The sequence below is a fragment of the Macaca nemestrina genome, chromosome 7, assembly GCF_043159975.1.
Source record: "Macaca nemestrina isolate mMacNem1 chromosome 7, mMacNem.hap1, whole genome shotgun sequence".
Taxonomy (NCBI): domain Eukaryota; kingdom Metazoa; phylum Chordata; class Mammalia; order Primates; family Cercopithecidae; genus Macaca; species Macaca nemestrina.
The window spans coordinates 101066967-101081100 of NC_092131.1; the positions used below are offsets into that span (position 1 = coordinate 101066967).

General features: G+C 44.9%; 1 protein-coding gene and 1 long non-coding RNA gene across 5 annotated transcripts in view; one reads left to right on the forward strand and one right to left on the reverse strand.

Annotated features, from left to right (window-relative positions):
* LOC105488298 (CREB regulated transcription coactivator 3) overlaps positions 1-14134 on the reverse strand; it is a 118242-nt gene that overhangs the window by 37723 nt on the left and 66385 nt on the right. For all 4 annotated transcript variants that reach the window (XM_011752210.2, XM_011752209.2, XM_011752208.2 and 1 more), the window contains exons 3-6: positions 13907-14026; positions 5584-5645; positions 3866-3928; positions 230-330 (exon numbers count right to left, since the gene is read on the reverse strand). In XM_011752210.2, coding sequence (XP_011750512.2) covers positions 230-330; positions 3866-3928; positions 5584-5645; positions 13907-14026 — 346 coding nt within the window. The remainder of the gene's footprint in view (positions 1-229; positions 331-3865; positions 3929-5583; positions 5646-13906; positions 14027-14134) is intronic.
* LOC112427801 (uncharacterized) lies at positions 9364-13938 on the forward strand. The gene is made up of 3 exons (XR_011626151.1): positions 9364-9562; positions 11464-11556; positions 13800-13938. It is a non-coding gene; the product is annotated as an uncharacterized lncRNA (long non-coding RNA).

A 14134-nucleotide genomic window follows, 5' to 3' on the forward strand; every position in this document is an offset into this window, starting at 1 on the left:
ACGCCAACAGGGAGAGCGTGCTGTGGAGGGAGCAGGGCAGAGGCAGGGGATGCCGGGAGCTCCATCCATCCTGACTGCATCATGGACACACACGCTTCCCTGCCACGAGCCGCCTCTCTAAGACCACTGAACCGGGAAGTGCAAACACCACTTCAGCTTCTCTTTCCCTCGGGCCCTAGGACAGAATGAGCAAGCACAGCTGCTGTCAGCAGTGGCCTGTGTGTCTTACCCATGTATGGGGCAGGCCAGGCCGACTGGCTCCCTCCTCCATAGGGGTCCTGGGGCTTGGTGCTCAGAGCACTCGTGTGAAGAGCAGAATCAGAATTGGTCCTAAGGAGGGGGAGGAGAGAGTCTGGCTGAAAATCCATTTTACTTAAGTGAAAATGCAATAGTCTTTGTTGAATATTACCAACAGGAAAGAAGGCAAGAATAACTGATTTGTAATCATCCATCAGATAAGGAGTTAGGACCTACCTGAAGTTCTTTATATCAATAACAGCCTCTGAGGATCACCCACACTCCAGAATATTTTAATTTAGACTCATTCCGCCTCATATACTGAAGCTGACAGCATGGCGATCAAGTTCGACAAGGCGGGCCTCGGATGCACGGCTTCCGTCTAACAGCCCCTATTCTTCCCAGCTCAGAAGCCGACTGTGGCCAGTTTAGCCTGTGGCTGTACTAGGTTTTCTCCACCTGAGAGCAGCTGTTCCTAAGTAAAGGGTCACTTAGAGCAGGGGTTTGCAAAACCCTTCCAGGAAGCAGGTGAGGTCAAGCCTACTCTCAAAATGACAGTAAAGTGTCCTCTGTTTTTCACTCTTGCCTCTCCCAAGCACGGCGGGCTTCCCAGCAGCCATGTGAGGTGTGATGCCCCCACCGCTAAGCACGGGAGCAGACAACCCAGCTGCCTTGGAGCGATTTGTAAAAGGTGAACATTGCCACTATTTTCAAAACTTTTTTTGTGTTTCTTTTCAAAAAGATATAATTTTTTTTTTTTTTTTTTTTTTTTTTTTTTTTTTTTTTGAGACGGAGTCTGGCTCTGTCGCCCAGGCTGGAGTGCAGTGGCCGGATCTCAGCTCACTGCAAGCTCCGCCTCCCGGGTTCACGCCATTCTCCTGCCTCAGCCTCCCGAGTAGCTGGGACTACAGGCGCCCGCCACCTCGCCCGGCTAGTTTTTTTTTGTATTTTTTAGTAGAGACGGGGTTTCACCGTGTTAGCCAGGATAGTCTCGATCTCCTGACCTCGTGATCCACCCGTCTCGGCCTCCCAAAGTGCTGGGATTACAGGCTTGAGCCACCGCGCCCGGCCCTTAATTTCTTTTTTTTTTTTTTTTGAGACGGAGTCTTGCTCTGCCGCCCAGGCTGGGGTGCAGTGGCTGGATCTCAGCTCACTGCAAGCTCCGCCTCCCAGGTTTACGCCATTCTCCTGCCTCAGCCTCCCGAGTACCTGGGACTACAGGCGCCCGCCACCTCACCCGGCTACTTTTTTGTATTTTTTAGTAGAGACGGGGTTTCACCGTGTTCGCCAGGATGGTCTCGATCTCCTGACCTCGTGATCCGCCCGTCTCGGCCTCCCAAAGTGCTGGGATTACAGGCTTGAGCCACCGCGCCCGGCCAATTTAATTTCTAATATCAATAGATATTCTCACGTAAACAAATACTCTTTGAGGGTTTATTTTATTTTATTTTATTTATTTTATTGTATTGTTATTTTTTTTGAGACAGTCCCGCTTTGTTGCCCAGGCTGGAGTGCAATGGCGCGATCTCAGCTCACTGCAACCTCCACCTCCCGCGTCCAAGAAATTCTTCTCCCTCAGCCTCCCGAGTAGCTGGGATTATAGCCATGCATCACCATGCCCAGCTAACTTTTCTATTTTTAGTAGAGACAGGGTTTCACCATGTTGGCCAGGCTGGTCTCGAACTCCCGACCTCAGGTGATCCACCTGCCTCAGCCTATCAAAGTGCTGGGATTACAGGCATGAGCCACTGCGCCCAGCCTATTTTATTTTATTAGTATTACTTTTGAGATGAAATTTCGCTCTGGTGGCCCAGGCTGCAGTGCAGTGGTGCTCACTGCAACCTCCGCCTCCCGGGTTCAAGCGATTCTCCTGCCTCAGCCTCTCAAATAGCTGGGATTACAGGCACCCACTACCACACCTGGCTAATTTCTGTATTTTTAGTAGAAACAGGGTTTCACCATGTTGACCAGGCTGGTCTTGAACTCCTGACCTCAGATGATTCGCCCGCCTTGGCCTCCCAAAGTGCTGGAATTACAGGCATGAGCCACTGCACCAGGCCTCCGTGTTTTTTAAGACTGTAAAGTGGTCCTAAGAGAAAATGTTGGAGCCACTAATGTATAGCAAATTTCTGAAATTCTCCCAGATAGCTTCAATGTCTACACAGCTTTGGTTGCAAGAGATGATTATTTATTTATCTCATCATAAGGTCAAACTGTTGGCCATAAAAAGAACCGGTAAGCAACTTCATTAGCCTACAGTGCTTCTTTGTGATTCAGTCCAATGACAGCCTCAGGTGGCTATGAAGCCACGTGGCTTCAGAGGAGGGAAGAGGCAGACAAGGGCAGAACCCATAGTGCAACAGAAGGAGCATGGCTGCTGAGATCAGAGGGACCTGGGTTCAGATTCCAGCCTAGATTCAGAGACTTGAGAGAATATCAAACAAATGCAGAGTCAAGTGGGAAAATCTAAATACAGACCGGGCATTAAATTATATTAAGGAGTTATTTTTAATTTTGTTAAGTGTAATAGTGGCATTGTGGTTATGTTTTTTTAAAAAGGTTCTCGTTGGCCTTACACTGCTGGAGATATTTCCAGGTACGATACTATATCTAGCCAATCATGTGATTGGGATGGGAGGTAGGTTTGGAGAGACTGGCAGAATGCTGATAATGAGTGAAGCTGAGGATGGGCACCACAGGCCTTTTACAACACTTCTGTTTTGAGACAGCGAGACTGTCTCAAAAAAATAATAATAAAATAAAATAAAAAAATATTTAAAATTTTGCACCATTCATCAGGTTTCTTTTTTATTTTGAGACAGCGTCTCTGTTGCCCAGGCTGGAGTGCAATGGTGCAAACAGGGCTCACTGCAGCCTCAGCCTCCTTGGGATCAGGTGATTCTCCCCACCTCAGCCTTCTGAGTAGCTGGAACCACAGGCACGTGCCACCACGCCCCCCTTTTTTTTTTTTTCATAGAGACAGGGTCTCACCATCTTGCCCAGGCTGGCCTCAAACTGCTGGGCTCACGTGATCCTCTGGCCTCAGCCTCCCAAAGTGTTGGGACTACAGGTGCGAGCCACTGTGCTCAGTTGCTTTTTTTTTTTTTTTCTCAATCCTAGTCCTTTACCTATTAGCTAAAGCCCTTAAACAAGTCACTTAACCTTTTAGAATGGAAAATAATACTCATTCTTGTAGGGTGTTGTCAGGATTGAAAAAAATGACTGAGGTGGAACTCTTACTCCTAGAGTCTGGCCCAAAGTGATCATGATAATAGCTGATGTTTATTCAGCACGTGTGCTTTCCAGGTCTTATCTTGTTCAACCCTCACAACCAACCCATGATCTAGGTACCATTATCTCCATTTTTCAAATGAGTAAACTGAGGCAATCGGAAGTTTAAAAATCTGCTCAAGGTCATACAGTAAGACGCAAACCCTGGTAGTCTCATTCCAGACCTCGTGTGCTCTATACTGCCCCCTGTAGACACTCAAAAAATGGTGGGTTTTGTTTTGAATATGTATCAACACAGCTTACATAAACACACTCTGGCAACTGGCTGCTATGTAAAAAATATCAGGATGGTTAAGCTGCTTTAAAATCTACTCCTACCAGGAAACAACCCATGTACCTGTTAAGTGCAGATGTCAGCCTGAACCCAGGATGCTTTTCGTCTTTCCAAGGAGGCTGCTGCCTTTAAAAACCAGAACAACATAAAAGGAAAAGAAGTCAATCCACGACAGCAAAGGAGGGCCTCAGCACTTGCATTTGAGAACTGGCTCTTCTACTCACCTTGCTCTGCAAGTCACTTAAAAATACCGCACACCTCGCTCATTTTGCTCATCATTGTTAAAATGAGGTAAGACTCAATGATCCTCCCAATCCTGTGATCTTTGATTTCCAGTATAAAAACTACTACAAACCCATAAAGAACAGGATTAGCTAGCTGGGCAGATGAGGAGTTCAGTATACATGTAGGGGGAGCCTTGGCAATCTTGGATGCAAAAATTTTTTATTCCCCTACGAACGGACATGAAGAGGAAGAGAATTGTTACAGTTGCCCAGGGTATGAAAATATTAAGTCTAGCCAATCCTGGTGCTCTGAAAAGCAGAAGACATTTCTTGGATACATAAGAGAAAAATATCAGTTTGGAGATGCCTTTTACTGATGGAATAAAATATTGTATTTATTCTACAACCCTGGATCCCACGATTCTTGAGGGTGGCGGACAACCTACCTGAGGTGGGGACGCACTTTTACCCATCTTTATTTCCTTCCCCAGACCCAGACTACATTATACACAGTAAGTGCTCAGTCAGTATTTGCCCAGAGAATGGATGGAGAGTAGACTTCAATCCGGAGAGTTAAATATTTTTGATACACACATTTTAAATGCCTCCTAAATCTGACTTGGTGATCTGAAAATGATACCAGGCACACAACAGATGCTGCAGGGGCTTTTTCTCAGTTAATTCTATTTTCTGTTACCCTCTGTATTGGGTACAAAAATACTCAAAGAGACCTTAAATCAAATACACTGTGCAAATTACCATTTTAAGAGTCTTTTGTCCTTTTCAGCAGCTTACTAAGACATTCTGAGAAAAAATGCTTATTTTTCTAAGTCTCAAACATAAGAATGCCATATTCTGCTGGTAAACATATTCCAAATGTGTTTCTATTTGGTTTTAAATATGAAGATCTAGATTTCTTTAAATAACTTTTCATTTTAGACTTTCGTATAAGCCTACCGTTGGAAATGCTTAGATGTTTGTTTCTGTTTTTGTTTTTTGAGATGGAGTCTCACTCTGTTACCAGGCTGGAGTGCTGTGGCGTGATCTCGGCTCACTGCAACTCCGACTCTCAGGTTCAAGCAATTCTCCTGCTTCAGCCTCCCAAGTAGCTGGGATTACAGGCACACGTCCTCACGCCCAGCTAATTTTTGTATTTTTAGTAGAGACGGTGTTTCATCATGTTGGCCAGGATGGTCTCAATCTCCTGACCTCATGATCCGCCCGCCTCAGCGTCCCAAAGTACGGGGATTACAGGCGTGAGCCACCGTGCCCAGTCAATAAGGGGTTTTTTGTTTTTGTTTTTGTTTTTAAGAGATGGCATCTTGCTATGCTGCCCAGGCTGGAGTGCAGTAGCTATTCACAGGCCCCATCATCGCACACTAGAGCCTCAAAACTCCTGGTCTCAAGTGATCCTCCCACTGAAATTAAATGTTATAAGAGAAAACAGGATTCTATGCTTTATATTAGCAATTTCCAAACAACATTCAAAGTGGATAAAGTGAAATTATCTAAAAGTAACACATGCCCATCATATCTTTTAAAGTATGGCTTGCTTACCTTGGCCAACTCTCATCCAGAGGCTGTGAGGAATAATTGGCTCCAAAAGCACTACCATCAAAGTAGAATTTTTAATAAAGGAAAACTACAAATTAATGGAAAGTTGAAGCAGAATTAGCAAGGTGGACTCACGGACAGTTAAAACAACTGAGTTTTTGGCTCTTTATCCCTGTACCTGACAGCTCTTCCTTCATGCTTTCTCTTATCACCCCTCCTCAAGGACAGCCTATTCTGCTGTCTTCTAACCAGTGGTTTCTTTGCATGATTTTTTGTGGGGTGTTTATTATGTTTTGCCTGCCTGGCATCTTTTGTTTGCAGGAACTGTCTCCACTCTCGCTCCAAACCTGGTAACGTTGCCATTCCCTCTGTGCCACACATGAGGAACCCAGGCCCAGGATTCTAGTCTAGGTACTTTACCCCCTGGAAACAGTGTTTGGCTCAGGGATAGGTTCATGATGCAAACAGAACCAAGGAGAGTGCTTTTGAGTGGAAAAAAAGGAGTGCCCCAATAGGGCTGGTGAGCCCAAGGGCCTTCTGAACCTGGGGGTCTCCCCTTGGAGAAAGCCTATCTGTTATGCCTGAAGTCATCTCAGAAGTGGTACCTCAGAGGTAGGTCTCAATGGTATTATATGACTCCTTGGATCTAGCCCTTGGGCTTCCAGTGACATATGCCAATACATTTTCTGTTTTTCAGTTAAGGTGGGTTCCTGGTATTTATAACCAAAAAAGAGGCGCATTAGATGTGTGAAGAAACGTAAACTTTCCAGTGTTATTGGGGGCACTGTCTTATCAATGTTGTGTTGTTCACTGGGTCTAGCATGGCTTGGAGCATATTCCGGACGCATGGAGACACAAATGGGATGCTGCACTACACACCGAGCAGAGAGGCGTTGTTTTCATTCGTTTAGTTAACTGTTCGCACACAATAGCCTTCTGAAGACACTGTTAATCATATTATTTTGGCAAGAAATCTTCAATGATTTTGTTCAGCCTAAAAGGCAAAATCAAAACTTACTGGCTTAGTAATTGTGGTGCTCCACAATTTGGGGACAATGGCCTCTTCTGCTCTTGTCTTCCCTTCAGCTGTCTGAGTTTCACAAACACAGCCTGTATTTTCCTGCCCCTCTGCCTTTGCTAATGCCATTTCCCCTTTCTCTCCTCCTATGTGGAACGTTGCCTCCTTAACACTCACCCAAACCAAGCCCATTCCTTTTGTCTCCTGGATCACTGATTGGATGAAATATACATTCTGCAGTTACCAGTAATACTTTTCATCCCAAACCTTTATTTCTTAAGGTGGAAATAATAAAGAAGATACAAGCTACACAATAAGACAGAAATGTGAAAACAGATATCTAAGCACCTACTGTGTGCCAGGCCTGTGCTGAGTTCACACTTTATTTAATCTTAATCCTGAGAGGCAGCTATTTCCCCCATTTTACAGCTGAAGAAACTGAGGCTCAGTTCTAGAAGAGCTGAGAAATCCAAGATCAGATAGCAGGCCTGGTGGATCAGGGGTCAAACCCACAACTCACTGACACCAAAGCCTGAGAGCTCTCCGCTAAGCTATGCTGCCTCTCAGGAAACAGTGAACTACGCCAAATGCCCCCAGAAAATAGAAAATAGTACCTGGAGTGTTCTGGGAAGAAGGATGGAGGCTATAAGAGAAGGTATCATTGGCTCGGGCTCAGGAGGAAACAGGAGCCTTGAAGGAGTGGGGCCCTATCCTGCAGGCCTGGGCTGGGCAGCTCAAATAAATACAGAATCTGGAATTAGGAAAACGGAGGCTCTCATGAGTTCTTAGTGATTTGGTGGGAAATGTCTTCTTTGCCAGGAGAAGCATTAGGATTGCAAGTTTTATCTTCTACGTATTAGTTTTCTTTGACAAGTCTCATTATCTTATGTCTTAATTTGACTTTAAGTCGATAAAATAAAACAGATAATTTCCAAAGAGAGACATTTCTTCAACATTCACTATTAGGCTTAACGTACATGAAGTACAGATGAGGCAAGACCACAGTAGGAGGCAGGAGAGGAAAAGGTGATAAATAGGAAGGCCCGTGAGAGACAAAACCTGTCAGTATTTCTGCTGGCCACGCCATTAGGGAGGAAACACTGAGCCTCAGAACCTATGGTTATCTGCCTTTCTCTTTTCTGCAGATTTGATGAATCTCTGTTCAGAAACACTTAATTTCAGGAAGCAGAAGTTTCCCATTTTTCTCAGTACACTGCCATCTTTAAACTCAATACCTCTGATTTCATAGTACTGATAATACAAATTAGAATGCAGTGGTGTAATAGTCACGTAATGATCAAATGTTGGTGATTTCAATGTTGAGGTATGAGCTAGCATTGTAACCTTCCTGATATTAACAATGTGAAAATATAGTAAATTCCTGGAAATTTTTAATATAATTAGGTTGAGGCATCAAAAGCTAAAAGATGTGACCTCTGAGCTCTCTTAATTTTTACTATCTCATCTAATTTAGTGAATATTTGAAAACCCAAGAGAACCACTCATGTTACACACTTACAGTTAATGCAAGGAAAATCTAGAAAAAGTTTATTTGTTCTCTGGAAAATTTCAGAAAACTTCATTCAGGTGGCTTTAAATTACTCCACAACACTGACATGCCCTAAGTCACAACCTTGAGACAGAGGAAACACTCTTATTTATAAACTTGAATTTGCCATTTACTCAAGAAGCATTTCTGGCATCCCCGCCAGGTGCCAGAGTGCCAGTGGAAGGGCAGCACAGGCCACCAGGCTTTTAACAACCACATCAGCACCTCCTCCGTTGCTTCCTTAGTTAAGCTTAGTGAAGCCTTTGGCTCAAGAAGATTTCCACTTAAAAAAGGAAGGCAGGGAGGAGGGATAATGAAAAAGATAAACAAAGAAGAGGTGGCTGCAATGGATGGAAACAAAAATTCAAGTTAAAAAAAAAAAACCCCACACTCACATGGATCTTTTCTTATCCTTCTGTGCACTCCTCTCTGCCCCTTTGCCTTCCGTCCTGATGTTCCCTGGGGTCCTGTGGCCTCACAGCCTCAGGCCACACCTGCTTGCATTGCTCTGAGAGGCACAGGATGCTCTCAGGATCACTGGGCACCAGGTAGAGTGGGAGCAGGTGGAGGGGGTGGCAGGAGCCTCCGGGCACAGGGGCTTTAGGAGGCGCTTCCTAAGAGCTTCAGGGCCAGTGCCTGTCTTCCTGGTGGAGAGCCCCCGTCCTCCATGCTCACTTTGGCCAATCCCATCCTTCTCTCGGCCCCACTGTCACCCACAGTCCAGTAACTCATAAATCCATACCTCCAGTTCCCAATAGTTAATTTGTGAACTCCAAGTGCATATTTCCAACTGCCTACTCAACTTCTCTGCCAAAAGACAGCTCAAATTCTACCAAAAATCCAACTAATCACTGTCCCCTTAATCTGTTCCTCTTCTTATAGTCCACCTTATTTAGTAAGGCCACCTTCCACCAAGACACTCAGGTTAGGATCTCAGAGTCATCCCAGTCTGCTCTCTCTCTCCCCAAGCCTCTGCAGTTCTGTGCAGGAAAATCTTCCTCCTTGAATTACTGCTTCAATCCATCAACACAGGGATTGAGGTTGAGGTTCCTCTCAACCTGCGGAGTATTAGATGCAACAGTTCTTACTCTTCCCCAAAGGAAGGGGAGCAGCTCTTCGTCTGCTGATAAGAGAGGACATCAGTTGGCCTGTTTACCAGTGGGTGGGGTTACTGAGTCACAGAAGCTGAAAACAAGACCCGCCCCTGTCCCTTTCTTTGTGCTGCTTGACCTGCGGCTGGGTGAGCAGGCGCAGGGTTCCCTTCTCTTGGCTTCCCGTCCCTTTGCGGTCAGGGTACCTGGGCAGGGCTCGGGGCAGCCTGGAAGCCAATCATTTCTCTCCTGCTCTGGAACTCTGTGTTCTGCCAGGGACACGGTTTGTGAGGCAGGCCTGCGGCCTTCCATGCAGCTGGTGGGGTAAGTGGACTCAGAGTCTGGTTAATAGAACCCACCCACCACGACAAGTTTCAGGCTCAGATTGAATACAGAAAACTGGCCATAATTTGGCTCCTTCCTGATTTCTCAGCCATGTGTTTCTTGTCATTCTACTTCCTTTTGTCCCTTTACCTCCAACTGTGTCCCACTAGAAGGCATCTTAAAGTGAAACTGTAAAGGAGGATATGAGTGGCATCTTTTTTAGTCCTTGCATTTATAAGAACATCCTGTTTCCCTCAGCACATGAGAGGCAAACAGGTTGCATGTGGTATCGTGAAGTCAGAATATTTACCCCTTAAAATTCTAAAAACTAATGTTTCCTTGTCCTTCAAGATAAGATGGGTGTTAAGTAAAAGCTGGATTTTGTGATCACTTAAGTTTTGGAAATCCTGGGTTAAAGATGAGAAGTTTCTTAACTGCAGGACTTTTCAGAGCCCTAATATGTATGGTCAGGCTCCAAGAGGAGATACAGAGCATGGTGTTTCTCAAATGAAATAGGCCATGCATTTCAAAGAAACAGTGTCCTACAAACCAATGTCCTAACATTTTCCTCTCATTATGATGAAAAGAATCCAAGCAAGGCCCAGCCCAGAGAGGAGAATCAGTCCTAACTCTGGTAGGTCTTAGGCATCTCTTCATGACCCTCCATGCTAGTGAACTCTTGACTTCCTTTAGAGGAAGGCATTTTCTATGTTTCTTCAGCATGTCTCCTTCTTTCTCAGTGTGTTACCCACAAGTCTGAGAAAATATTTTATTTGCTATAAATTTATGTTAATAGTTCAGAAGTTCAGCGATGGTGTTTGGGACACAGTACATCCGCCAACCTTGAGGAGTGGGAGTAAGAAGGGCTGCTACAGACTGCGCAGCTGCAGAAGAGCAGAAGGGCTTCTATTCCAAATGCCCAAGCCCAGGCCCCCAGCCAGGAGCAAGCCCTGGCAGTGCCTCTCCTCTGCCTGTGTGGGGCTAGGCCAGGGCCCAGCTGCAGCTGTGCCTTGGTCTTGTGTGGCCGCCCATGCCAAGAGCAAAGCCCACTCCAGAAGGAATCTCCTGTGCCAGAGCTCTGGGTGCTGTGGCTGCCCACTCTGAGAGGAAGCCAGAATATTTGTTAAACATGTTCATTTTATTTGACATCACCCTATCATAGGAGTGAACCCTTAGAACACATGTCTAAGCCAGTGTGTCTTAAATAACACCCAAGCTGAGAAACAGCTGTAATAAGAGAATTCTGATTTTTTCCTTTTGTTCTAACAAAGGTTCAAGCCAGTGTTTTATACTTTCAAATGATGAAACTTCATTTAAAAAGTCATAGACAAATGTGCAAGGCCACAATTTTAGGCAAATTATTTCACAACTAACAGAATGAAGGCCACGAAAGCAAAGATGGAATCACAGCCCTCCTCCTCTAAGTTCTCTGGAATAGATTAACAACAAAATAAAATCATCCCATTTCACGGACCCTTGATTCCTCAAGAGACTGGGCTAAAGAACTTTCTTTGCATCAAGAGATGTCCAGTCCCAGGACCCCAATATAAGGGCTTAGGAGACCACAAAGACATGGTTCGTGATCAGTGAATCTGACTCACACTGTCTAACAACTTTAATTTCTCTGCATATTAACTTGGTTTTTGCTTCCCCTTCCTTTAGTAGTTGACTAGCTTTGCTTATGCTCTCAAGTTGATCCATACAGTGCCAGATTATACCCTATCATAAGAGATAGGGTCCCCTGAACACAAGAAGTCATCTCCCTTTCTGGGACTTTGCACTACATTCTCTTCCCTCTGCCTGGAACATACCTCCCAACTGCTTTACTCTCTTAAATCTCAATCATTACCATCTAAAGCCATTTTCCTTTATTATTGCCTGTTTGCTGTCATCTCCCACAGGACTGTAAACTCAAGAAAGCAGGAACTATGTCTTCCTTATTCATCACTGGGTCCCCATGCTTAGAACAGCGCCTGGCACAGAGAAGGGGCTCGGTAAATATCTGCTGAATGAACACTTTATCCTCTTACTTCTTAACCTTCAAGCCTCAGATTTTCCCCCAGGACGCCTTCTTTGTTTCCCCAGACTGGTTCAAGCTGCACCTCTGGCGTGCTCCCACAGCCCCTGAGCTGCCTCCCTGCAGACGCCATACCTGCCGTGGCTGCTTGTTTGCTGAGTAGCCTCTCCCACTGAACTCTGGGCAACTTGAAGTCAGGGGCCATGCTGTTTAATGTTACAGTGAACTAAAACGTCTAAAACGGTGTCTGACCACTAGCACATACTTAACAAATAATTTTTGTAAGTGAATAAACATTCTACTCTTTTTTCTTCAATACCCTCCTCTATTTTGGTTAGTAAAGCTTTATGTATGCTTATACATTTAGACTGTACTTCAAAAGTATCTGAGATAGCCACATATACATACACACATACATATATAGCATAATGTTTAAACTAATATATAGAGATGAGAGCACTGACAGGAGAAAGAGGGAACTGAGAACTGAAAAAATATACACTTTTTTTTTTTGAGATGGAGTCTCGCTCTGTTGCCCAGGCTGGAGTGCAGTGGTGCGATCTCAGCTCACTGCAAACTCCACCTCCCAGGTTCACGCCATTCTCCCGCCTCAGCCTGGGACTATAGGCACCCGCCACCACGCCTGGCTAATTTTTTTGTAATTTTAGTAGAGACAGGGTTTCACCACGTTAGCCAGGATGGTCTCAATCTCCTGACCTCATGATCTGCCTGCCTCGGCCTCCCAAAGTGTTGGGATTACAGGCATGAGCCACCGTGACCGGCCAAAAAAATATACATTGTTAAATCAAGCAAAGAAACACTCAAAGTCTTTTGCCTGAACATTCTTGGCAATTTGGACAATGGTTTGAGGTACTACTCCATCCTGACATGTGCAAATTTGCTGATGAATTGCCTCCGTTTCCTTTTGCCTTTTTCATTCAATGTCAAAGTTATCACACATTCCAGAATAGATTCTCAAGATCATTTATCATCTTTACTTTCCTTGATAACAGCCACATAATATATAAAATCAGAAGTCGGTCCTTCTGTGGACCAAATGTGGTGTGTCCCTAGGGGTGGGAAAAAGGGGAGAGACAAACATTCCCTGGGGTCATTATCCTTGCCTCCAAATAGATTAAAAACTGCAAGAAGCTTGAAGGCAAGAAAAGTTGGGGTTTCCCTAGGGTGCCCCCACAACTCCTGGCTCCCTTGTACAAGGTCCTCCTCACTGCGAGTGGACGCAGGTGGCATGGGGAGGGTAGAGCACAGGCTGGGCCATCACCTGGGCCTGGTCTGAATCCTGAGCAAGTTACTTCACCACACACTCAAGTTTCCTCATCAGAAAATGAGGGTTGAAAAAATAAACGACTCAGTGAGTTTTTGAGGACTAAATGACACATAAATTGCCCATCACAGTGCCTGGCATGGGTAGGTGCTCAGTAAACATGAGTGCCCTGCCCCCACTTCCTGGTTTCTAGGCTTGTGAAGCCAGCTCTACCATCACTGCCAGGAATTCAGCTCTCCGCAGCGAGACCCACCCCGCCTTTCTTCTCCTTCCTCCACCCCTGCGACCGAGTACTGAGAAGAATGAAGTGAGAGCACAGTCCCTCCTGGCACACTTCTGTGTCCTCTCCCAAAAAATCCAGCTCAGTTCTGTTCCCCAAAGCCTTCGGCAAAATGCTGGTCGCACAGCAGCACCCACCACTGCCGCCCCATAAACAGCACTGATTAAATGAAACTGTCCGGTGAATTCACCATTTCCTTTCCTTTATTTCTACTTAACAGCATAGAGTTTGGTGTGACTCTACATCACTGCATGAGATTTTCCTATATTCTGGGTTTATTTTAGTTATCACTTACTGAGTTTGAAACATCACAAATAGAAAATCATATGAAATTTCATCTGTAAGTTCCAAAAGCAGGTCAGCAGATCAAAAGAAATACAAATAAATCACATATCTGTATGTCCATTTTTGCTAGATAAACTAAGTCTCTCTAACCTGATTCAAAGTCAGGTTTAACTTTAACTTGGCCAGTTTCTGGAGAAAATGCTCAGAACGCCCTGCAATGGGACTGAATTACAGGTTGTTTTTGTTGTTATTTCATTAAACTGAACTTTATTGATGCTATCATAAACACCTACAATGATGTTTCCAAATGCTGACTGCAGAGATGTTTCTCGTTTCCAACTCATTTATTTGTATTGCCTCCTTTCATCAGATAAATGAAGATTTTGAGGCCAAAGGAAAATTGCAGGGAAGATAAATCCTGAACACTTTTCAAACATTTCAGAATGCACACTCCCTTTGAAGAGTAAAAAAGGATATTTGCCGCCCTGGCTTGTCCCCAGACCTTCGGTGCAGGGGGTGGAAGCGGTTCCTGGATGGCCTCTCCACCAGCCCGTGATGGCGGGTTCCCCGAACATTATCAGCTTGGTGAAATGACGGCTGCAGAGAGAAGGGAAGAAGAGTTGGCCTCCAACCATGAAATTGTCACTCACCCTCAAGAACAACTGATAACCACAGCAGATGAAAGGACCGATTTTACAGTTTTAC